The sequence below is a fragment of the Tuber melanosporum genome, assembly GCF_000151645.1.
Source record: "Tuber melanosporum whole genome shotgun sequence assembly, scaffold_222, strain Mel28".
NCBI lineage: Eukaryota > Fungi > Ascomycota > Pezizomycetes > Pezizales > Tuberaceae > Tuber > Tuber melanosporum.
Genome location: NW_003298889.1, coordinates 19,103 through 43,860, shown reverse-complemented (window position 1 = coordinate 43,860; position 24,758 = coordinate 19,103). Strand labels below are relative to the sequence as shown.

Genomic DNA, 24,758 nt, shown 5'->3' with positions numbered 1-24,758 from the left:
GGGACGGTATACCGGATACGCTTATACCCCAGGGAATCCAACTACACGGAAGTACGGTATGCACCATGTATGTGATATGAGACCCGTCACAATCCCCGTGGTTCCATGCGGAAGTCCTGACAGAAACAAAAGTGAAAAAGTGAAAAAAGTGAAAAAAGTGAAGGGAACGAGAGAGAGAACGGTGAGCCTGAAGGGATGAAATAGTTGAGTGATTACGTCAATTATTAGAAACGCCCTTTTCGTGATGGGGGAAGGTATTATAAGTTTTGTGACGGAGAGGAGGTTTTATGAGAGGTGGAGTTATTATCATACAACACCGCGGCATGAGATGGTATGGGATGAGTCAAGTTCCCGGGATCCCATTTCTATCTGCACTTTAGAACACATGCGATAAAATGAATAAAAAAAGGCTTGATATCGAATTGGACCAAAGTATTTTATCTGCGATTACCGCACTCCATTCCACTTCTCCCCCCTCGTCTCCTTCTTCTATACACGGGACTATCGTGTATTCCCGCCGTCCTTTTTTCCATCCTGCTATGATATCCCATACGATTGACCGGGAGTCTCTCATCCGGGACCCAAACCCACGGGGGTAAAAAAAAAGAAAAAAGAAAAACTCCATGGCAGATGGCGTGAAGGCCAACATCAACCAGAACCATATAATACGCACTCGAGTGCTCAAATACAAACTCACCACCCCTGTTTATCGAATACCCCTCGTTTGTTCTTCCTCTTCCAGGATAATAAACGAAACATGTGCTCCGGGACGAACATCGGACAATACCAATAACTCCGCCCCGGGGGATCACCCATCGTTTTTTTTTTTTTTTTTTTTTTAAGTCTCCCCCGCCCCGATTAGTTTCCGACTTGTGATATGGGATCTCGGAATTCCTTCTCTGACTTTTACCATACTTCCCGCTCGGCACCATGTAAACCACAGTACTCGTATGTAGCAAGACCCCGAAATGCGCAGGAAAAAACCAAACCGCTCAGTCACCAGCGTGGGCAGCCAAAATTTCCGAAAAAGGTTTAGCAAAATAAAGAGTGATATTCCGTGATTCCTTCTAGGGGGCCCCAATTGCTCCCCCCCCCCTCCACATTCTTGCGGTAGTGAGGGAACCTATCATGGTATATCATACGCTCTGGTAAAAATGGTTCGGTGGAGGCGGTATGGTATGCATGTGACCTTTTCGCTCGCCGTGACTGGCGGTGGGTTGTGATGTTTCAGTCGAGCTAGGGGGAAGCAAAAGATTTCCCCCTTTTTTTCTTTCAGATATATTATTCGGGATGATAACTGTAAAGAGCTTTATGGTACCATGCACAAACTGCAAATACGTAGGGGAATTGGCATCTTTTAATGATTATACTGCTCACTCAAGTTAAAATATCTTTTTTTAATTTTTTTCAAAGTGATAAAAGCTCAAACAGCGAGATATAATCGACCGAAAAGTTATAGCCCAGCCCACGTTTCGCATGGCGAGAACTATAGCAGACAGCAACGCCATCCACGAATCAGACCTGGTCATACTCAGGGAATTTTCAATTCCATATCCATTAAGGCATACCAACCTCCAAGGAGGAACAGAAGCAGACTCGGGTAACGACAGATGATATGTCAGCTCGCCTACCGGCATCCTGATTCGCTATCCGCACTTCAACTTCAGCATGCAGCAGCTCTGAAACATGGGCCATTGGGGAAAGCCCGGTCACCTTAATGCCAGCGTTCTGACTCTTCTCATTCGAGAAATGAGGTTGGGGGCGGGGGGGGGCCTAAGGGCTCGACTGTGAGTACGGGAAATGAATATCTAATAAATAATAATAATAAAACACAAAGAGCACAGCTTGCTCCCAGGGTGAATTTTCTGATGTTTGGGAGGATTTGCGGGAGCGGTGATATCGATACGGTGTATGAATGAGATTGGGCACGCTTAGTTGTGCGCAGGGCGGGGTTTTTGGACGGTCATGGGCGGTTGGATACTTGTATTCTCGATACTCATACACTGCATGAGCCCAGTAAAACTTCTCTCCATCCCTTCCGATTTCTGGACGCTATTATTTCATCTTCTTTCATATCCTGGATGTTATCCCAGCACGGTAGCCTTCAATCGCCCACTTCCAGCTGCACTGTACTGTATCCTTGACATATAATTCTACCTTGACTAGACTACCGTTGGCTGGAAGCATCCTTCCAACATTCCGGAACCACTAAACGACGAGCCGGCTCCTAGTGGCGCAAAACCACCAACCAGTATCAGCGGTGCAGTAGCAGATCAAATTCTTCTTCTTGCCCCCTCAATTGCGCCATCCTTGTAACCTATACTTACTACCTCCGCTACTGACTCACATACATCCTTCCCCTCTATTCCCACCCTCTCCCCTACACCTTTCCCAACCATAACCACTCCTCCTTCTCCACTTCCCCTTTCCCTTCCCCCATTGCGATTGCGATTGAAACCCCCAATTTCATCCCTCGAGTCCCAACGATTATCTTGTCAATTACCTTTTGTCCCCCCCTCTCTTTTCCCATCAGCTTCGCGCGTCGCCTCTTAACCTCTCCTTCAGCGCTCGGATAGCCTTGCAGAGTGCCTGGCTTGTGTTACCGCCACCCCACGGCGAGAATTGAGTTACCGCTGGGTGGTGTGGTTCTCACTCAAGACAATGCCACGGGACGTGTATGCGATAAAACGGGAATGCGGGCTTTCAAGTTACGAGAGCGCAGTGCGAGGATCAAGACTAAATCAGAGCGGATCAAATGTCAGGCCACTTTCCAAGGAAGGAAGCGATGTGCACTGTCCAGAGAATATAGTTGACACAATTGAACACAAAATAAGGTTATATGAGCCTCACCACTAGTGCAGTCCCGACACACGCTACCAACCATTCCGCCCTAGCTCATTCCGGGTTTCCCTTGCCAATGGAGCACTGTACACAACCACCGGCAGGGATTTTTCCAAATTCTTTCACGTCCTCCCTGGCAGCTGAGAGGCTTTCCAGACCAGAGCGCGACCACGAATATCGGCGTTTGGCGAAAAGAATGTCTGAATTGTCGCCTACGGTGCTTGGTTTGCGGTCACGAGTGACAGCTGCAGGCACGGTAGGCTGTCATTATGTATGATAATATTATGTCGATAATCGGATGCTTCCCCGCCAAGGGATTGAAGATCGCATCTCTGCGCACGAAACTAGTAAGGATTTTAGTATACAGGACGCATTAAAAGTGGCCAGTGCGGACCGACAAGATCTTGAATCCCCTTCTGCTTGCCTTCCAACGGAGACCTAAGCCTTCCGAGGTGTAACATCTCATAACGCCAGATTCGCATCCTGTTCGCTAGAAACTTTCCATATAGGAGGGGCCTCAGTAGTCCCTCGACGCTGGATTCCGTGGAACGCTACAGCGTTGGCGCGATGCGGCTTCCGTTCGGACTCGTGGTGAAGGTTTTCCGTATCTTCGAAAATATCCTTGAGTAGACAGACAAACTGCGCAGTCATTGAAGCGCCCAGAAGTACGCCCGAGAGCGAGTGAAGGCAGCACCACCAAAGAGACATTTCCGTTTTCACCACAAATGTGAATTGGTGGTCATCCTGTGCTCCCATCAGGATATGTGTTCGGGATTACTCCGTATATGGACTGATCACTTGCTCCAAGGATCCGAATATTGATATGGCTTCAAGTCGGCACTTCTCCAGTATCTCCGCCAGTGTGCCCAAGAGCACTGCCTGCTTCTATCTATCCAGCAGTACGGTATTGTGCACCACATTCCTCGGTTCTCCGGGGATATTTCAACCTCAGTACTCATTGTGGCCCAGTATCTGCCTAGCCGTTATAATGAAAATGCGGGGCACACTCTACGAAAATGTCGTTAATAAATTGCTCTTCCACACCTTGGAGTCCATCTGCCGGGCAGAAGAAAGAGAGAAAAGCCGGTTCTGACGAGGCCTGTTGATGGTCGTTCGAACTCCGACATTCCGTAATCAAGTGATACGAAACCCCCGTTAGGAATCCGCCATGAGTTTGCTCGCGTGTTCAAGTCGAAGCGAAGGTGTGGCAATGCGTGTACTATACATCTATAATACTAGAAGATTGAGCGTCGACGCCTTTCTCCATTGCATCAAGAACCTGGGGGGGGGGGGGGTACGTCAACTAATCACGAACTCTTGAGGATATACCAGACACCATGCTTACTCTGCCATATACAATCTGAGACGAGACAACTGACAAGCTGTTGAGCCCGTGTGACTAAATTCTAAACGATAAGAGCCAACAGCCTCCGGCCATATTTCATATAGCTGGGGTGACCGTCAAGTGCTGCAAAAGAACGCTATACATACACTCGCACACCAGCTAGCCTAGCCGGATACAGGCCTGCTACACTGCCTGGTGCTCACCGGCTGGACGAGGCCATTGTAGGCCTCTCCGGCACTCAAGCGCTTCCTTATCCACTACCCCCGTTCCACCTTTATTGAACTCTGCAACCACAACCTTGGCCCCGGAGTCAGCGATATTAAACTTAATATAGCCATGCTGAAATCTACCAGTCAGTAAACTGGTAAACTCCGCATCAGGCAACCACAACGCTTCGCTCGTCGACATCTGCCATTAACGAAGGCACCCTAAAAGTCTGTACCCACGGTAATCTCTCCGGGAGAGAGGCTGGTGATCGTCGACACCCCCCAATATATATATCAACTGCATCAGGCCTTTCCCTGCTGTGGGACTTCACGTTGAAATCCCGATATTAAGCACCAGACGTATTGAAATGAGTCCACTGTAGGCCTTACTAGGATCTGCTGCCCGGTTGATGGTAATGATCGCCGCGATGCAATCCATCCATCCAAGCTTTTCTGTAACTGATCTATCACACCCCGAAACCGATTAATATCAACTCTAGCAATCCACTACCTCCACTACCCCAACCCGTGGACGCCTCCTATTCTCTCCCCTCTGTGCACACAGCAATAAAAAGAAGCATCAGGCCAACCTCCGCGTCACTTCATTAAAAGTAAATGAGAAAAAAATGTAGGAACGAATCAGAAAAGAGAAGAGAAGAAAAAAAAAAAAAAAAAGAACCGGAACCGATAATCGATAAAAAGACAAAAAACTTTGGATGATAATCAAACGGTCCCAGCTGCAACAGCGGCACTTACGTGATAGGATCTGCAGGTCGTTGGGGGTTTCCTCTTTCAGCCTCCAAAAACAAATTCTTCGGTGTCACATCACGACCGCCAAGATTGCTGGCATTATGCATTCGAGTGAGCGGCTGTGACCGGTGTTTTTTTTTTTTTGCGCGTTGGGCGGAGGGTTTGTCGGTTTGTAAAGAAACATGATTTCGAGCAATTCACTCAAAAGAATCACGGAGAGGCCAAAATGAAATCTAGAGTTTCAAGTGCTGTTTTTTTCCGACCCCCGATATCTGGCGGTGCTCTGTATTCCACTTACTTTTTCGAGTTTTGGGGGGCGGAGACGGGGGAAAGCGGCGGGAATGTCATGGATCACTCCTTTCGCAATGTCAATCCATGCCAGAGCCAAGAGATCCTCGCAACCATTCTCCATCCCCGCATGAGCCCTTGGGAGGAAAGTTGGCGAGGAAAAGCGTAGCGGGTTTGAAGGCGGATAGAAATACCTGGATCAAACGCTATCCCAATGACAGGGAGATTTTTTTCAAATTGCACCTGTGGTCCGCCATTGCGCCTTGGCCTAGAACGCGGCACACGGTCCTCGAGCGCTGCTTGTGGTAAAAAGCCTGAAAGACCAATATTCTCTCCGAAACCTACCCTTTTCCACGATGAACCATTTTTTAGGTGCTCGAGTATGATAGAAACAAAGGTGTTCAGACACCGCTGTCGACTAATATCATTAGTATTGGAAATGGCTCATAACAACCCTTCCCATGACAAGCGCCGATTACACACGCAATATTTTTCTTTTTTTTGGCACCGCAAGTTTCTTATCTCGACGGCTCGAGCTATAAAAGTGTCATTGGGAGCCATCACGAGACTGATTGTTCTTCACCCTTAGCAGTGATCCCCCCCCCCTTCACTATTTCGAAGGGTCTGGGGTGGGAAAGGGTGTACCCGTCATCAACCTATCAAGTGCTGATGGCCACCATAGGGGGTGCATCGCGTTGGAACCAGTGGTACCGGTAGATTGTTGGCTGCTAAGAGGCGTCGAGAAACCCATTTCTCGCTACTCAAGTCAGACACTATGCATGCACGCCAGGGATGTTCTTGAGAACTGGCATTCGATAGATCCTGGTGCCGAAGCCTTATCTGGTTCATTGCCAGATGTTCTCCAGCTTCCCGCTACAGAAAACATACTGTAAGGTACGCTTGAGCTCTTGGGGAAGGGGTTTGTACGGTGCATTGGCAACCCTTTCATGAGTCCTGATTCTTCTGATTCTTCGGATTTTTATTTCTTTCATCTTGGCGTGGATTCCGAGAGGAGAGCTCTCGCTGCCACGATCTGAGGCAGGACTGAGTAATTTCTTTCCCTTTCCCTCTCCCTCTCCCTACCTTGCCCTGCTCGGGCAGAAAAGGGGAGCGGGAGGAGTTTGCTATGAACCCGCAGCTGATTCGAGATGCCGTGTCATGTGTTCCGCACACAGGTCTGGGTTGTCTGCCCTTTGCGGAATCCATCGATCCTAGCTGAGGTTAGCATCTGTATGAAACCTTTGCGCAACGTTGTATCATATACGAATATTCTACCCGAGATACTTGTACACTCGAGTACATATATTTGCCAACTCTAAAGATCTCGACAAGAGATCAACATGGCAATAATATCTTGATCGTCGCAATGTATTCGATGCCTCTTGTCGACTCTTGCTCCGGAAAAACGCGCAGTACCGAAAGTGTCGGGAGTTGGATGTAAGGAGCCCTCCCTCTGCGCTATTAAGTTTTTTCGGTGGAATGCTGGTCGGTAAAGTGAAAACACCAAGTATCAGAGGTATCATACAGTACTATACTGTGCAGTACTTGTTAACGTTCGTTTTCACTCACCGTCACACTCTCATCCCATCTCGTATCGCACTCGATGATTACCCAAAGCAGGAGGGGGAAAAAGAAAAAAAGTGACGGACTACTATGACGAACATCAATTAGCACCGGACGGTATAATAGTACTTCTGCACTCGAGGATGTCCTCAGCTATTCATGGAAAAAAGGAATGGGAGGGTTTAAAAAAGCATCGAAAGCGACGTTTCTAACTTTGGGGGACGATGTTCTCGGAAAGAATGGTATCCCTACAGTAATTATTACTAAAGAAACTAAAGTATATACTGCCCCCACTGCTTGGTATCCCTTTACAACCCGTTTTCCTTGGGGTGCGACATGAGTCCTTCCTTCCCTTTCACAACCTCGAAGTAAGACAGCCATGAAAGTTTTACTAGCAAAGTTCGACGGGCAATCAATCGAAATTTTTTTTTTTTTCCTAATATAATATGATATATCGCAAGTTGCCAGATGCGTTGGACAAGGAACATCAAATGCTCCAACGTTGAGCGGTACGATAGATGTTTCTTGCGGTGCAGACCCTTTTTTTCTTCAACCGTCAATACTTGTACTTGTACAGTACACCGGTACCGGTATGGTACTCGAAGAGCATTCCCTTGCGATGACTTGGTGGGACAGTGTTTCAATGATCATCCATCCATTCGGGCAAAATAATAGTTACAAGCAGCGGTAGTTCGAGACATGCCGAAACACCTATAATTGAGAGGTTCGATAAGGTCTCGCATGTCGGTAAATTTTGCTGACCTATGAAAAGCTGAGATAAAAATCCTTGGGCTCCGTCCATTGGTCTAGTTCCGACAGGCGCCAGCCAAAAACTTCAGAAAGAGCCTCAAACAAACGGCTGGGGCTTTTTTCCCATTTTTTTCTTATTTCAAGTATTATTATTATTATTATTATTGTTATTTTACTTTCTTATTTTAAGGTCGCATGGGATGTCAAGCATCAACCTTGGAACGAAGCATCGAGCAAACAAAGGGATGAAATGGTTTTATCCCCTGATCCGAAAGAGTGTTTACTTGTACATCGCTTAGAGGATCGGAAAAACCTCCCATCACAATCCTACAGTACGAGTACCGGTGCTACGGAGACCAGGTCCGAAGAACTTCTAGGAGACAAAGCTAGCGACGGCCGCTTGACTCTTTTGGTTCATCCTATGTATCCAAGCGGTGGAGCCCCAAGTATTTCCCGGGGAATGGTGAAAGTAACTACCCCCGATAACCTTCGGAGTTATGAAAATCCCCAATGAAGCTCAAACCTTGGTGCATCCGTCCCCGCCCAAAGCTAACACCCCCCCCCCCCGTTTCATTTTAATTATTTTAATTATTTTTAACCTGTGGATGGTCTCGGTGGTGGTGAATGTGTCGATTGCACAAGCACCGTACGACACTCTTACGGCGGCGGCGAAGCGGGGACAATCCGCCCTGCGCCCCTAGCAGGACTTCAACCCGGGTTTATGTGATTGCGTCAAAGAATGCGGCTTAAAGGCTGGCCCGAAGTGGCCCGTCTGTCAGGAATATGTTAATCTTTTATCTGTATAAATTTATATGATACTCCACAGTATGCTTGTGCATAAAAAGTATTTTATTCCGCCATTTTCCTCGAAAAAAATCATACACTATCCGATGTTTCTATTCTGCCATGCACTCTGATGGCACCAGTACCGTACGAGTATAGTCACCGCATCGGTACATTTCTGCCACAGAGAAGCCTCTCAAACAGAGTGCTCCCACACAACCCTACCCCACTCATCATACCTTCGGGATATATGACAGCCAAGCACGGCAACCTCTCAGGGTGCCCGTGTCTATTTTTTTTTTTTCCTGCTCTGTGAGGGTGAGATTCCCACCCCCTCACTTGCTGCCCTTTTCCTGTCGAGATTCCTTTCAGAAATGCGGGCCATACTGTAACGTTGGATGGTCCACAATGTGTCCAGCGGTCTCTCATGTTCACGAAGCGGCATACTTGGAATACTGTTGGGCAATTGATATGGTATGAATGAAGTGAAGTTTGTGCCTAGGCCTTTTCCCCGCATAACAATCAATGTTTCTCGCATAAGAAGCCAGTCGTCATCCCTACTCCCAAGCTTCTCGCAGCGCTTAACCTGTTATCGACTAGCGTAATTCAACATCCAGGGTTGTTTTCGGTCGCAAACACACTGGGCCCTTGATTTTTCTCAGGCTGGCACTGCAGACAGAAAGGCTGCTGCCCTGCACGAGCCCATCCCATCCTTCCCACCCCCTCCCTCCCCTCCACCACCCCCCAAAGCAAACAACCAGCACTACCGCATCCTGCCCGTCGTGCTCTCTCCCTCTCACCAGCCAAAATTCCATCCGTCATTTCCAGGGCGCGACGGGAGTCTTGGTTAGAGCAGCGGCATCTACAGTACAGGGTCTTTACTCGCTCAGATCGCCAGAGGCGCCGTTACTCGGCCGTCATTGCGGATCTAGAGAACTTCATTGGCTTGCAGCGGTGTTGTGCGTCGAGTTGTATGCAAGACTAGGTAAAAGCAGAAGCAGCAGCAGCAACGCCGAGAGGGGATAGGGAAGGGGAATAAAATAAAGGGAAGCAGGAATAGGGAGTCGAGACTCAAGAGAGAGGGAGAGAGAGAGAGAAAACCAGCGAGCATACTGGTAGGAAGGGAGGCAAAGAAGGAAAGCAAGGAATAGGGATAATAGAAGAACACCACCCCCAAAGAGATCGGAAAGTGAGAGAAAGAAAGGGAAAGGGAAAATTGGAAAGGGAAAGGGAAAGGGAAAAAAAACCCTACAAATCTTCACTGCCGGTGTATTTTTTTTATTTTTATTTATTTATTCTCAACTTCCCTACCTTTTTATTTTATTTTTATTGTTACTTATTATTTTATCCTTTTTATTCTCGTTCACACACGCATTAGTGTCTCGATTCTCATTCATTCACACCCCCCTCCTCCCCCGGTATCCTTATTCTACCCCTCCTGTTCAATTACTGCAACGAGCATCCGTCGTCCGATCATCCCTCAGAGGAATTTGTGGGCAGTAGCCGTGCCTTTGCGTGTAAGTCTAAACGGGACACCACATCAGCTGAACAACCATCCCCCCCCTCAACGAAAGATCCCGATCCCTTCTCTCTATAATCTTTTTTTTTTTGCGGGGAGGGGAGGTGACCTGACCTAACTTACTATCTGGGACTTCAATCTCCTACACTGCTGCTCTTCTGCTGTTACTACCGCATCTAGCCCTTGGTTGGTTGTGCGCAGTGTCACCAATCCTACCGTCATCGCTCACACCTTTTCTCATCCCCTTGCCCGTGCCTGAATTCTTAGAATTCCCTAAGCTAGGCCGCCGGACAGACTGAGACTGATAATATACCTACTGACGGACGGCCGGGGGAGAAGAAAAAGAAAAAAGAAAAAAAAAAACACCTATTGGCGGCGTTTGGAGCACTGGAGGCTAGTGTATGTGTGGGAGAGAGAAAGGCAGGAAAGACGGGCAGACAGTGTCGCTCGGCTCACTTCGACAGAAATTCAATTCTCAACTGACGGGCACTCGCCGCGACACTAAGGCGTGCGAGATACAATTGAATTATTATTTACGAAGCCTCGATTGCGCAGCTGCCCCGCGGATACAGCGTCTTCACGATAACCACTTCTTATAAGCCACAGATCTCTCTCGACTCCTTCCATCTTCCATCCAACAACTTCTACTCGTTCACCCACCATCTCATTGCCTCCGTGACACTTCCATAGCTCCCGTCGATCACAATCCCTTGGAGCAAACGCAGCATCCAACCAACCATTTCTCTTGATTGCCAGTAACGACCCTAACGACTTTTCTACCACGTCAAAAGCCTTCCTCTTTTTCAACCTACACTCTTTACCCCAAAAGTCCGTTACCATGAGAATTAACAGTCTTCTCAATGAGGGCCCATCCTCAGACCCACATACCGTAAATCTGGGAAATACATCCACGTATAAGGCCCCTCAATCCATTCACACGCCCACCGACCCCGGCTTCCTGCTCCACCACGTTTCTCACAATACATCTGGAGCTGAACCTGCTGCGTCTCAGTTACCTTCACACTATTCCCCCCTCCAGCAACCCACCAATCTCTCCCGGGGCACCATCTCATCTCGCAGCTCTTACAGTGGACCTTCGTTGCACTCTTCTACCGCTGCTACCAGTCCCCTAGAAGCATCGATGCCTCCCCTCTCGGCAGCAGCCAACGATAGGTCAGGGCATTCCGCTCGGATACACGAAACTACGGAGACAGCTTCTAGGACAGGCTCTTCTTTTCCTGGGAGGACATTGCCGCCTTTAACCACTATGGTTCCCTCTGGTCCCCCCGGTTCGATTGCGTGCGATGGTCCGCTATCCCCACACTCAACTGGCCACTACCCTCATCAAAATGGAACAGAAATGAGTTATTTTTCATCATCTCGTGGCTTTTATCAGGGCCAATCTCCACAACAGTCACAGCAATACCCTCAGCCCCTTTTCCCACAGCAATCACACGAACATGTTCGTAGTAATGCGTTAATGAATTTTGCGGTAGTTGCTATGGAGACTGCCACACCTGTCGGACGCAAAAATCTTGAAATGGAGGCCGCTGCCGAGGCTGGTCGCAGACAAAGTGGGGGGTCCTTCGCAGAAGACTCAATTAGGCGTAATTCTGCCCCTACTACAATTGCTTCAAGGGAACAGGCCAATCGGGCCCCGATCCCTGGGGCCGGCCGGGAAGGGGGGGTGGCGTCCGACAACAAACCGCTCTTTTTGGACCTTGAGTGAGTTTTCCCTTCTGCGTTTGGTGCTTCTATCCGCACTAACAGTTGCGGAATCCTTTAGTCCTGCGCTGAGACCCCCTTCCGCTGGTTCTTTAGCCTCGACCGGTAGGACTATTGAAGAGGATGACCAAGCTGTTCATAACAGTTTTCAGGCAAATACGGGGGCCTGCTTCACAGGTCATAATGCAAGCATGAGCCATGAAAGTGCACCTTTGTTTAGGCCAACGCCAGAGCCCCATACGCCAACATTAGCCGACGCCAATTCTCCTGATATTGGTCTTTCTGCAGCCCCGGGGACCGGACCTTTGAATATCCCTTCACCATCACCGCAGAGTTTTCTGAACGAGGCACCGAAGTGCTCCTATTGCAATGTATGCACCACGGGATCCCCGCTCCGGAAGGTTGTATCACACATTTTTGGTCGGAACAAACTCTCAACCAGACAAATTCCCAAAAATGTGTGGGTTTATTACTGCCGCAAACATTACCAGCGATCACGCTACCGTAACCCGAGAGGATTTGCGAGGCAGCAGGTTTTATTGGTGAAGCGTCAGTGCGAACGGCTACAACTTTGGGGGGGTGTCAAAGACTGGGTTATTAAAGTTCGTAGGCGCGAGGAGCTTCGGATGAACCGGGAAGTGGGTGAAAATGGCGAAGACGCTGATGAGGCTGAAGATGACGAAGAGGGCATTGCAGACGAGGACCCAGAGCCTAATGACGGTGGCCCAACCAGCGGCGAGAATAGTAGGCGTAATAGCACTACTGTTCCGAGACGTCGAAGCTCGGCTGGCGGTGGAAGCAACTGGATTATAAGGTATACTGGCATGGAGAAAACCATCGATGACATTTACCTGCTCCTCGGGAAGATTGAGCTCGAGGTCCAAGAGAATGGTGGAAAGTTTCCTGATGTTGAGCTGCTCCCTAATGTGGATTTGAGCATGGCTGCACCCCTTGTTGAGGCCGAAGGTGGGGGTGACGAAGGGGGAAATGGAAATCCCGGTGATAATGACAAACAGGAAGATGCAGAAGACGGCGGAGTTTCCGGACGTAAGGCTGGGAAGAAGCGTAGACGGTCAGATGGTGGAAGTGGAAGCTCTGGTGGAGATGACGGTGGAGGTGCCAAGGGCTCCAAGAAGGCTAAAAACATCCCACCGAAGAAGGGAGATCGAAAGGGCAAGAAGGGGTCCTCGCATGCAGAAATAATCCCGGACCAGGTTTCCACAGACACCGGTGGAAGGTTGGAGAAGGCTGAAGTTTCTGGTCCCTTTGGAGTTCCTTTGTCCTCTGGAGATGTGGGCGTGTCCAACGGTCATTGGAGGACACAAAGTGACTTCTGTAGGAGCAGTATTACTCTTGCTGAATACCATGGCCCGACACATCCTGAACAGGTAGTCACACCACCACCGAGCATCTCTTCTACTGGACGCTCCACTCCCGAGTTTGACGATTGCCAGCCTGCACATACTGGGAAAGGGCGAAGGGCTAGAGGATCTGTAACTCAGGACACCTGTGAAGCTGTTTACAATCTTTCCCCTCGTCGCTCCGCCCGCGTACTTCCAGTCGCAGTCACCACTCCAAAGCAGCCCAACTTCACTCATCGCAACTCTGGAATCGGATCCCCTTCTCCAAGCAACTTTACCCCAAGAGAACTCGCTGCCATTGCTGGTGAGCCACTCCACAGATTCGATTTTAGACGTCCAGAGGTCTTCTGTTTTGGAGAGATGTTTTCAGAATCGAGCAACAGAAAGGGACCTGAAAAGAGTAAGGTCTCGCTTGGCTTTGATAGTGGTCCTAGGAGGCCCCGAGTCGGAAAGGGCGCTGATGAGGTATTTGAATGTATCAGAGTTGCCACTAACGTCTAATTGAAGAGTTATCATCGGCCATCGTTACCAAATAGATCCATGTAGCTACAAGGTTTAGTTTCTTTGTTCCTGTACTTCACAACTTTTATTTTATTTCTCTATGTCTAAGTCTGTGTCTTTCCTTTGGGGTGGTTTAACGGCATCTGGGAGAACGTGTTACTGGCGTGAAAATGGGAAACCTGGTGTTTGAATTGGTCTGGTCTGGGATGGGTATTTCCCGGGTTATTTGCAAGCGGGGAGTTTAAACCCTGATATTATGACTTTGTGCTTTGATTTATGACTTTCATTCTTATCTCGCCTTCACTTTCCACTACTTCATCTTCATGGCCGCTCTCCCCTCCCCTTTCCTTTCCGAAACAAATTTTGATCACTGATTGTGGGGGCTTGCTTCACGCATGTTCTTTTATGTTACCCGCTTCCATTTATGATAGTATGATACCTTTCCTTCCATCTTCTCCCTACCTTCCATTTACTCCCGCCTTTTTATCCCCCAAAAGCATATCATACAAAACTTTGGCTCGCTGACTTTTGAGGAAAGGAGCCTCCGTTTTCATACCTATATCTTATTATCGAGGTTTATGAAAAAAAAAATTTTACGTTCGGATCAATGAGGGATGCGGAAAAACGGGGAGTTAATATTGTTTTTTATATTTATTTATTTATTACTTCAGTCTGTCTATTCTTATTCAACTTTATCTTCATTTCATCTTGGGGAAACGGGGATCTGCGGAATTTCTTCACTTTTCTTCTTTCTCATTATTAGGCTTGGGAGTTACGACTTTGGGATTCGTCTGTGTGTGAATTGTGATTTCTAATGGATGAAATGTTGGTTTTTTTCCCCACCGTTTTCGGTGGAGAGTAGAGGTAGAAAATATATACAATGGTATTCTAGTGGTCCCCTTCAAGTTGTGGGCGCAGCTGGGAGTGTGCTGGATGATCGTTATGATATTTTTTGACTATTCTTGTTTTTGGCAATGTGCTTCCACAATAATAATAATAATAATATTATGATACCAGCCCTTTGAGGTTCCTCTTTACACTGTATGATACAGTACTGTACAGTACAACCCTGAACGATTTCTTTCGTTTCCCCCTCCCTCTATTCACAGCCAATCCACTCATCAATCAATCAGATAATATACCGTACCGCAGTACCCTACTCGAGTACCATACATGCAATAGATTGAGGCGTGTTCAGGGCAGGGGAAAGCATTTCCGGCGCGCCAACAAGAGACTTGGAAGTCTTGACAGCGAAGAGCAATTGCGACCATATATATATATATATATATATATATTTTGTTTTGGTCACCTGGATATCATACATATTCTCACCCCCAGGGTATGATATTATGATAATAGTAGCACCATAATAATAATTATTATTATAATTAAAAATAAAAAATAAAAATAAAACTCCCCTTACCCACCAAGCATGCATCACGCTAAAAAATACTACCGCTAAGATGGTCCGTCCGTCGATCTCTGCATCAGAACAAAAGGTCTAAAGTTAAGTTAACATAGCTTCCTCCTCCAATCCATATTATTGTATCCCATCCCTGCCCGCGCACACCACCAGTATAATATACAAGTATATACTGCAAGGAACTACAATAGTAATGTACAGTACTCGTACCGCACTCACAAGCATATAATAAGTATGATAAATAATAAATTTGTTGTAACGGGTTCATCCGGCCGTAAGGCGAAGCACACCCACACCCCATACTTGTAGAGAGAGAATGTCTGGTTATGTGAGATGTGTGTTTTTTTTTTTTTTTTTTTTTTCAGTCCAAGTGAGTGGGATTTGCCGTGTTCTGTCAGCGAGTTTGTCATAAGGTGATAGGGTAGCGGTAGTCGTGTTGGTAGGATTTTTTTTTTTTTTTGGTATGATAGAATGAAAAGGAAAAAAACCTTTTCGCTTCCAAGTGTTGATTTGTTAGGATAGCGCTGCTAGCTGCTATATCGATTGTTTGAATGGGGAAAATAAAAATTAAAAAATTTTAATAATACATATATTCATGCCCAGGTGTTGATGTTTTCCTTAAATCCTTATGTACAGTACTCCTCTGGAAATAATTCCGGCACGCCAGCAGCTATTCGTGTTCCTCGAGGGTTGGAAGAGAAAAGAAAAAAACCCCCCCGACAGGGGGACACACCACCCAAAGTGCCCTATGGCCCAAAGTAGGAAATAACTGTTACAATAGTTGGGCAGCCAGCGCTAACAGTAGGATAATGGATTATCCGGTAGTGGCGGTACGAGTACTGTACAAGTACAAGTTTAGGCTGGCCAGGGGTTAGGCGTGTGATGTATATATCATAGCCCCGTGAGGGAAGTTAGCGCGGAGGAGGTCATGGTATCGTAGATATGATATTATAATACGATACCGGAACGCTCGAGCGTTGAACCACCGGACGAACGGTCGGGGGGAAGTGCGGTAGGGTAGGGTAGGGATGGAGGGATTTCTTTTTTTTCCTTCCTTCCTTCCTTCTTTCCTTCTTTCCTTCCATCCTTCTCACGAGTTGCTTTCTATCGTGACTGGTGTTAGTGGTGGTGGTGCTCGTATCATAATATTTGTTTATTTATTTATTTATTTATTTATTTATTTATTTATTTATTTATTTATTTATTTTCTCGAGATGCGAAAAAAAAATTAAAATAATAATAATTAATATTGGGATAAATCAGAATCAAAATCATGACCAAAAAAAAAGGAAAACCACCTCGTGCCAAGAGTCCTCAATTGATTAATTAACTAATTAATCGAACGGGACGGCCGATTCGTGGTTAGCGTGCTTGATGGTATTATCCTAAAGTTCTGTCGAAATGGGTCCATTGAATTTTCCTTGTGAATTTCCGCGATTGGGAAGGGAAAATGGTCGTTTTTTTTTATTGGGGTGCTGTTGGGGAGATAAGTTATGATACTATTTGCTCGGGGGATGGTGAATTTAATATCCTCTTCCCCCACCAGCTGACCATTGATTGTGAGGAGGAATCTCGATTATGAATGCTGGGGAGTTGGGACATGATTGTCAGAATATTTCATTTTACGAGAGAGGAGCAAAAAAAAAAAAAAAGTTGTCTTTTTAGAGTGCCCAATATTGTCCAAAGTTTCATTGTTTTTTTTTTTGATCTCTTCCAAAAAAGAAAGGGAAAAAAGAAAAAAAAATGAGGGAGGGAGGGAGGTAAGGAAGCAAGGAAGGTAGTTTCACAAATCTTCCCCAGTCCGCGATGAAGCGCAGAATAACGAGGGACTAGGGAAGAGGAGGAGGGAGGAAGGGGGGGGTTGGCAAGGTGTGATAAGTATATTAACTTGGCAGAGGGCATTCGTTCATTATCGCTTGGCCGGGTTGTCTCGTATAACGCGACGCGGCAGTTCTCTACGTATTGTAGGTAGGAATGTAGGTAGGCATGTAAGCAGGCAGGCAGGTAGGCAGGTAGGTAGGGCTTTCGATGAGATGAGATGGGGATGGTGTGGTGTGCTCTAGCGTTGTGTCATTGGTATCCTATGTATGTGGTACCGACGTATTCGCAGCTATATAGCTTCCGGATGGGGGAGATGGGGAGAGAGGGAGGGGGGAGGGTAGGTATGATTCTATAGCTGGAATATATGTTCTGCAGTCATTGTATTCGCCGACCTGACGGATGGATGTTTGGTCGTTTGGGGGTGTTGTGCTGAGCGCGTGAGGTGATGGTTTTCCTTTTTATCGTTTTTATTATTATCATTACTGGAGAGGAGAAGATGTGGCATAGGTGAGTGTGTATGGGGCGCTGCTCAGTTTTGCTCACTCTGGTTTGGTGGTAGTGTACTCGGTGACCAGGCGGTATGATAGAACATGACATGAATTGCCTGGAAGGATAAGCGTTTTGTCGTGGACATCGTTTAGAAGGCCGTAGGAGAGGAAAGAGGGCTGGCTTAAAGAAGGGATATGATAATTATGATACCTCGAAGGAAAGGGTGGCCGATCAGTGCGTCCTACCGTAACGTGGCCAGCCTACCTACCTTACAGCCACACTAAACACCAAATTTCTCCGACCCCGGCACCACTAACGATAACATAAAAACAACCGAAGATAACCGCCCCCTCCCCTTATCGCCTTTCCCCACAATTGGCATGATACTTACCATCCTCCGACCTCTCCCGCCATCATCACCCTCTCTCCTTAGCTCCTCGATCTCTCCACTACCAGAGGATCCAAAGGTACTTCTCCGTCCGTCCGTCATCCAAACCTTCCTTTCCTTCACCGAGATGACACAATGCACAGCTCCACTTCCTTCCCGAGCAGATCCAGGAAAAAACAAACGCCGCTTCTATCATTCTTGTGGAAGTCCCGGAGAAAGAATAACGGTGGAAGATGGGCGGGAGGGAGATTAATGCACCATTTTCAGGAAGTAACAATCTTTTCTGCGTGGCCGGTCGTGGTATGGGTGACTGCCATGCTACACTGCGGTGGAGGTGGGTGGGCACGTGTGATTGGAGGAGAGGGAGTTGCCGTGACGGCGGGCTACCGCATATTGGCGAGTGATGAGCTGTGATTATGGGTTAGGGGTTGTGTATTGGTGGGGGGGGGAATTGCCTGGTGTGGTATCATACGTACCGGTATTGCGCGAATTGGGGGGGGTGTACCAATTCGTATTCGCGTTTGCATTCGTAAATTTTTTTTTTGATGCTTTCTGACTGATGGTGGAGTTTGCATGAGTAAGCTAGGGGTAGCCATTGTGGGAGCGGGGTTGTGATCCTAGCTTTGAAACAGCTGTGCTCCCATGCCTTCCGTATAAAATGCTGGCCCCCAATTAACTGTTTTACCAAAAATGGACACAAAATGACCCCCCGCCCACCGAGTCCTGATCCCACGAGGAGCGTTGATGGAGAGTTTAGCATGTAAGATTTTTAATTCTCGCTCCAAGTATCATGCTGATAAAGATTGACGTGCGCTGACTCACTCCGTCGCTACCCTTATTCAAAACCCCATAGAAATTTGCGGTCTTGGCATAGATTTCAACCTTTCGCTTTTTCAGAGCTCAAACTCTCGGAGACTCGGAATAATTTCCTGTCACCTGGCTCCTAACTCTGGGATTATTTGCCCACATTCCGTCAACAGGAACCTTCTAATAATATATCTTTTTTTCTCTTTGCTCCCCACCCTTTAACGCGCCGGATGGGTGCGTATTCGAAACCGGCGTTTTTTTCTGTGGGAAATCTTGGGGGAAGGGGGGATGGGAACATTTCTTTCACTGCCAGGGTCGTATCATACTTTGTGGGGGATAGCAAGGTGTCTAGTGGGATATATAAATTTATGATGCATACCGGTAGATTTAGACTGCTGAAATCTCACCAGGCTAAACAGTCTGGATATTTCCAACAACCCCCTCCTCTTCTACCTTTGGGTACTAAATCTTCTCTGAGCGCCCTACTGGTATCTGTGATTATTCTGCCGTATGAGAATTGGTCGCAAGGTTAAAGTATTGCCGCCAATAAATAATAACTAGACGACTATATGTGCCAAAGGGGGGGGGGGGTTCTCGGTACTGGTACTTGTAATAGGCAGTAGGTTTAATTTGGTCCTATGGCTGCTCCGTGTATTTCCTTACCTTTAGGTGCAGGGACACGCACGATGATGGTAGAGCTTATCGGTGAAGTTTCTGTGATTAATGGGTGCTGTTCGCCATAAAGGCTCTTCTTAGACTACCTATCCCTTTCGTTTGTATTGGAGAAACCACGGTCGAGACCTCCTTCCACCGAATGGGAGGATAAAGCCAGAACGTCCTCGAGCCAAGAATTCTCCCCGTGAGATCCGCCATACAAACGAAGCGACGGCCTAGCTTAGTGGGCAATTTCTACGAAAGTTTTTCCCCTCGCTACAGGGGGACGTTTTCAGTTGCCGGTTATTCTCCTCCCTTGGTGACGGTTCAAGTGCCTAACCGTCGTTGTAACTTATATAATAAGCACAGTGTGGTTGCCTTGCAACAGTTGAGTAGCCCGTACCTTTTATTAATTAAAAAAATATACCGTACTCCAGCGCATTGGGGGTACTGTACTAACAAACATCTAACATCTTTGGATGAGACATGCGGCAGAGATTGACTACTTGCGGTGAGAGGGCCCCTCAATATGGCCCTTCGCACCCTCGCCCTGACAATTACCTTACATGGAGGCTCACTTGTGAATCTGCACTATCTGCAACCTTGGCTTTTCCCCTATACGCGCGGGAACCCATTGCTGGATGGACAAATTTGATAGCTGCACGAATGTCGAGGTTCCCAAACGAAGCAGAACAGCCACTTTGAAAACCTTCCCAGGAGGGTTATATGGAAAGTGTGCATAAAATTTTGCGGTACCAGTATTGTGTGGTCGGAGGTCGGGATGTCGAGATCTACTTGCACAGTACAAGTACAGTACATCGCTGCGACAATGATCGGACCGGACTACTATACTTTAAGGCAACCTAAGAAGGCACGGGAGGAAACTGTTGCATGGCAGGCAACAGGATCTCTCTCTGTACCGTATCATAGTGCTTAAGCTGTGGCTCGAGCATTTTCATCTTCGGAACGAGGAGGGGTGAGCTGAGTTGTTTGCCTAGAGCGGGCACGGGTTATTCATGACCAATGGTGGTTTCCTGTCTGAACCCTTCACTCGAGAACGCACACTGATGGTAATATCATACTGCTTATTTTGACAGAGCGGTATTATAGTCTGCGCATAATAGGGGGTGGGGGCTCCACTTGATGTCGTGACTTTGAGGTGAGGGTCAAAGTGTTAGGGTATAGGGTCATTAATTGCTTAATAATTGGGGAGAATTATGTAGGGTAAAACATTCCCTGCCCTTTTGCACTGGACTGACCACCTCAGGCCTCGGAAAAATCACATTGGTTCTGGAAAGCGCCGAAGGGATCAAGTGGGATTTTTGGAGCATTATTATTTCTCGACATGATACTAAACGCTGAATCAAACTACCTTAGGTTTCGCTTTCGAGAAAACGGTCAAAGAGAGGGATTTGGAAAAAGAAAAACAAGCACTGGCAGAACTCCATAAACCGCGCTGGTTTCCCCCCGCGACCAGAAGGGCCCCGATCGTACCATAATGGTTGTCACAGTTGGGCTGGGTTTTGCCGAGACACCACAAGGGCCCAAGCCAACGCCAAGCCTCTCCTACCTTGCTGTGTCAACTGGAGAGCAAGAGAAAGGAAAACTTACTTCTAAACAAATTCCCTTTTTCCTTTTCCCCCACGGGCTCACGCCGATACAGCAGCCGACCAACTCGCCTTTCATCCAAGAATGACTGCACGGCCAGACGCTCCGACTGATGTAAAGCGTCAGGGTTTGAGAATGATGGGCCCTTCGTCTCTATCTGCGGTGAAGAGAAAAGCGGATGAATTGGAGGAGCAAGTCACGAGTGTCAAGCATGGGGAGGAGGAGAACCATGGGAGCACAGAGACGAACAGAACAGCTAAGAGGAGAAAGAAGGAGAAGAAGAAGGAGAAGAAGAAGAAGAAGGACAATGGGTCTAAAGGGGACAACGAAGATAAGGGCAAAAAAGAGACCTTTATGGAAGTCACTACAAGGGTGGAGGAGTCTTTGGATGAAAATACTCACGCTAAGGGTTTGGAAGGTGAACCCGTTGACAGTAATAAAACCAGTGATTGCGGCACCTCCGCACTAAAGCAGAAGAAGGAAGAGGAGAAGGATAAAAAGAAGGGTAACAAAGATAAGAAAGGAAAGGTATTGAAAAAGGACCAAACGCAAACGCAATCTCATCACGAAATGCCCGACGACCAATCGGACGGTAGGAAGCGCAATGCTAGGAGTTCACCAGACGAGGAGAACAGCGAGAAAGACAAGAAGAGAAAGAAGGCGACGAGTTTGGAGGATGTAAAAGAGCAGGAAAAGAAGTGCACCACATCACCATCACCGCCACCACAGCCAGAAAAACACCATACCACTCCTCCCTCAATCAAAACCGTCACGACTCCAAAGTCCCTCCTCAAGAAGTCCAACAATAAAACTCCCACCCCGCGCACAAAGACAGTCACCTTTGCTGACGACGCCAAGTCCACAGACGGTGACTCAATCGCCAACACAATTCGTTCCCCCGGAGGTACCGGTGGCAGGAGTAATATTCCGCGCCTACCGGTATCCCCACAACCCCATCCAGCACTGCTGGAGCAACAGTCCTTCTCACCCGCCGCTACCACAGCCACCACTCAGCAGGGGGTTCTCTCACACTCCCCAAACCTATCTGAAGACCACAGCAACCAACAACAGAATACAAAGCCGCAAATCGCCTACCTCCTAAACTATTACCAAGCCCGCTCCTCCTGGAAGTTCTCGAAGACCAAGCAGAACTGGATCATACGCAACATTTGGAACTTGTCGGAATTCAGTGCAGAGGTTTTACAGTCTGCTCTATGGGCTTACGTGAATGGGTTGGCGGCGCAGGGACCAAAGGATAGGCTGCTGACCGAAGCTAAGGAGGTTGCAAAGACGCGCCGGGAGGAGTTAGGGGCTGTGGACGCTGAGGATGACCCCAAGTATCGCAGGGCGAAGCTGGTACTTACGGCTTTGGGGGATGATGATATTCCTAGTGAGGATGAGGGTGGTGATGCTGATGGAACGGATGGGGACAACAAGGAGAATGTTTGTGCTGAGGGCGGGGAATAGTTGGGAAACTTCTTTGTGGGAGTTCATGATCATTTGATAATAGGGTTAAAGTAGGTGAAGTTTTTTTTGTTTCTAAGCAGGCGACTTGCTGACTTGTTTGGCTGTTCCATTGGTTGGTTGGTTGTTTGAGTGATCGATTGTTTGCTTGCCTGTTTGCCTGTTTGCCTGCTTGTTTGTTTCCTTATTTGCTTGCCGAGAGTGAGTATTTCATATGCCTCTTCTTTTCGTTCCTGGCACCTCTGCATCAGGTCTCATTTGTTCAAAAAAAAAACCACACGGTTTGGTTTCCGTGCTTTCCCCTTATCCGAACTCCTCCCCATTTTTTTTTTTCCAAAACCCACTTGTTTTCCCAACCTACTATTTAGATTTTTTCTCCCGAAAGGAGCATCCAACATTCTCTGCTCTCCAGGCGCCCATTGTACGTCTCGGGCTGTCGGCAGTCGTTCCTGCGTGGTGTAGGGAAACATCCATATATATCATATCATACCCTAACGCGGGTTTGTTTTCTTTTAGTTCTTTCTTTCTTATTCGTTCAGGATTGCGGTGGTAGTAGTAGTATTATACTGGTGGCGGTTTGCGATTACTACAATCGGCACCCCGGTAATATATAGGTGGTTTAAAGAGAGGTGGTTTTGAGTTGGTTGATTGGTTATGGTGGTCGGGGGGAGTTCAGTGCCAGTGGTACATACTGTATTTGTAGCAGAAGTCGTCTTTATAATCAACCAGAGAATTGGTGTTCCAGTCACCTCTCCTCTTAATTAACAGAAATAGCTCCCGCAGAGAGCGCAAAAACGGAACAATATGCGGTGGCTCGCGGCGGGAGTATGGTAGCGGATAGATGGAAGATTGATTATGCGACCAGTGATGAACGACGGTGAGGAGATAATCCAGCTATTTACGAACATGATGTGGTCGGGGTAGTCCGGGCCCACCACACCAGTTTCTCCGGACACCCCTACTAACGAAACAACAGAAGTCTTACAAGAGGAACAAGAACAAGAAGAGCAACGATAACATCTACTAATCTACTAAACTTAGTCCCCACTAGGACGCGGCACAGGAGTGGAATAAACACCTGAACGAAGCATCAGATAACAGAAGAATGTTTTTAAACAGTTATACAGTGGGTAATAGCTCCTGAAATAATGTCGAGAACGCCTCATACCTGTCAGAATGAGGGGCCCTGTCACAATATATGGAAGAAAGAAAGAAAAAAATTACCTGCACGATATATATTTCTAATCTTGGGCAATATCGTGTTTTGTCAATGGCAGAAAATAATGAACACTGGTCTCTACTATCAGGTTTTTGAATCAATCAATCACCTCATACCAGTGGTTTCTACATCTGGTTGTCAGGTCGGCTAAGGAATATATGATGATGGGTATTCTCTCCATCCTGCAAACGTGTTGGTGTCTCAAAATATCATGGCAGAATTTTTTATGTTTCTTGCGGCATATGATGTTTGAACCATATTACAAAAACCAGATTTGGGAAACCGAGTAGGAGCTGTAAGATTAGTTTGAGGGAAAAATATGGCAGCACCTGTGATTGGGAACATGTTTTTGGTGAATAAATTTGATATCTTGTATCATCATTGTAGGGTCAAATGTGCGAGTGAGGATCGGTGAGGGAGGGAGTTTTTTTTTCCCCCCCCCCTTTCTTTTTGGAGGGGGAAGGTACCGAGGGGGTTTTGCGGTAGTGGGGGAGATAGTTATAGCCGTTAGGATAGAGGGAACGTTTTGGGCGTGTTACGGTATTTGGGCAGGGGTATCATATCAGATGAGTGTTTATCGCTATGTTTCGACAACTGTGCGAGGATTGGGGAAGGGAGGAAGCGATGGGGAATGGAAGGATCCATGGGACGAAACATCGTCCAGCTGGTATCGGGGTTGTTTTGTCGCCATTTGAGTTGGGTCTTTCTTGATTACTCGGACGGGATGAGGGGGGGGGGGGTGATAGGAGTGGATGAATGCGGCGTCGTGCTGTGGGAGCGTTGGAATGGGTGCTTGGTAAGAGATTGGCTTCGGAGGGGAGGTGGGAGAAATTAGAAACCACCGTCCACCTACGATCACTGCGAGGCAGGCGTTGGAAAGTGTTTTGCGGGGGGTGATACTTCCCAGATATGATAGCGCTGCTGGACACAGTCCTAATACATATCCCATACCAGTACCGCCACCACCCCGTGCCAGCCACTAACCTTTTCCTCACATCATCCCTAAGAGCAATTTCTCCGAACCTCCAGCTCCCCCGTCATGCATCTGGACACCAATAGTTCACGGGTGAAAAGTAAGGGGTGGAAAAGCACGAGCAAGCGTGAACCGAGGTAGGGACCCCAAAAGTGGGCAGACACCCCAACTCAGGTGTTTCCACAAAATAGGCGCTTCTTGCAAATATCTAAATACGAGCATATACGTCTGGCCACTCCTGAAAGCGTAAAGGAAATTATAGCCTGGACCTACGCGACTG

General features: G+C 47.4%; 3 protein-coding genes; all 3 read left to right on the top strand.

Moving 5' to 3' along the window:
• The first annotated feature begins 10,420 nt into the window (after window positions 1–10,420).
• GSTUM_00000754001 (uncharacterized protein) lies at window positions 10,421–14,528 on the top strand. XM_002838103.2 has 2 exons: window positions 10,421–11,770; window positions 11,832–14,528. Exons 1-2 carry the CDS (start codon window positions 10,884–10,886, stop codon window positions 13,630–13,632), a joined length of 2,688 nt encoding a protein of 895 aa, XP_002838149.1. The 5' UTR covers window positions 10,421–10,883; the 3' UTR covers window positions 13,633–14,528.
• Window positions 14,529–17,745: 3,217 nt separating this feature from the next.
• On the top strand, window positions 17,746–19,151 carry GSTUM_00000753001 (uncharacterized protein; the record flags this gene model as incomplete). XM_002838102.2 has 2 exons in its annotated part: window positions 17,746–18,264; window positions 18,322–19,151. One exon carries the CDS (start codon window positions 17,746–17,748, stop codon window positions 18,004–18,006), a length of 261 nt encoding a protein of 86 aa, XP_002838148.1. The 3' UTR covers window positions 18,007–18,264; window positions 18,322–19,151.
• A 1,244-nt stretch (window positions 19,152–20,395) lies between these two features.
• GSTUM_00000752001 (uncharacterized protein) lies at window positions 20,396–23,057 on the top strand. XM_052355756.1 has 2 exons: window positions 20,396–20,433; window positions 20,482–23,057. Exon 2 carries the CDS (start codon window positions 21,393–21,395, stop codon window positions 22,287–22,289), a length of 897 nt encoding a protein of 298 aa, XP_052211724.1. The 5' UTR covers window positions 20,396–20,433; window positions 20,482–21,392; the 3' UTR covers window positions 22,290–23,057.
• The last annotated feature ends 1,701 nt before the right edge of the window (window positions 23,058–24,758 follow it).

Coding starts and splice junctions, on each gene's coding strand:
- GSTUM_00000754001 (XM_002838103.2), top strand. CDS start 10,884: ATGAGAATTAACAGTCTTCTCAATGAGGGCCCATCCTCAGACCCACAT. Junction 11,771..11,831: donor CCGCTCTTTTTGGACCTTGA/GTGAGTTTTCCC, acceptor GGAATCCTTTAG/TCCTGCGCTGAGACCCCCTT.
- GSTUM_00000752001 (XM_052355756.1), top strand. CDS start 21,393: ATGCCCGACGACCAATCGGACGGTAGGAAGCGCAATGCTAGGAGTTCA.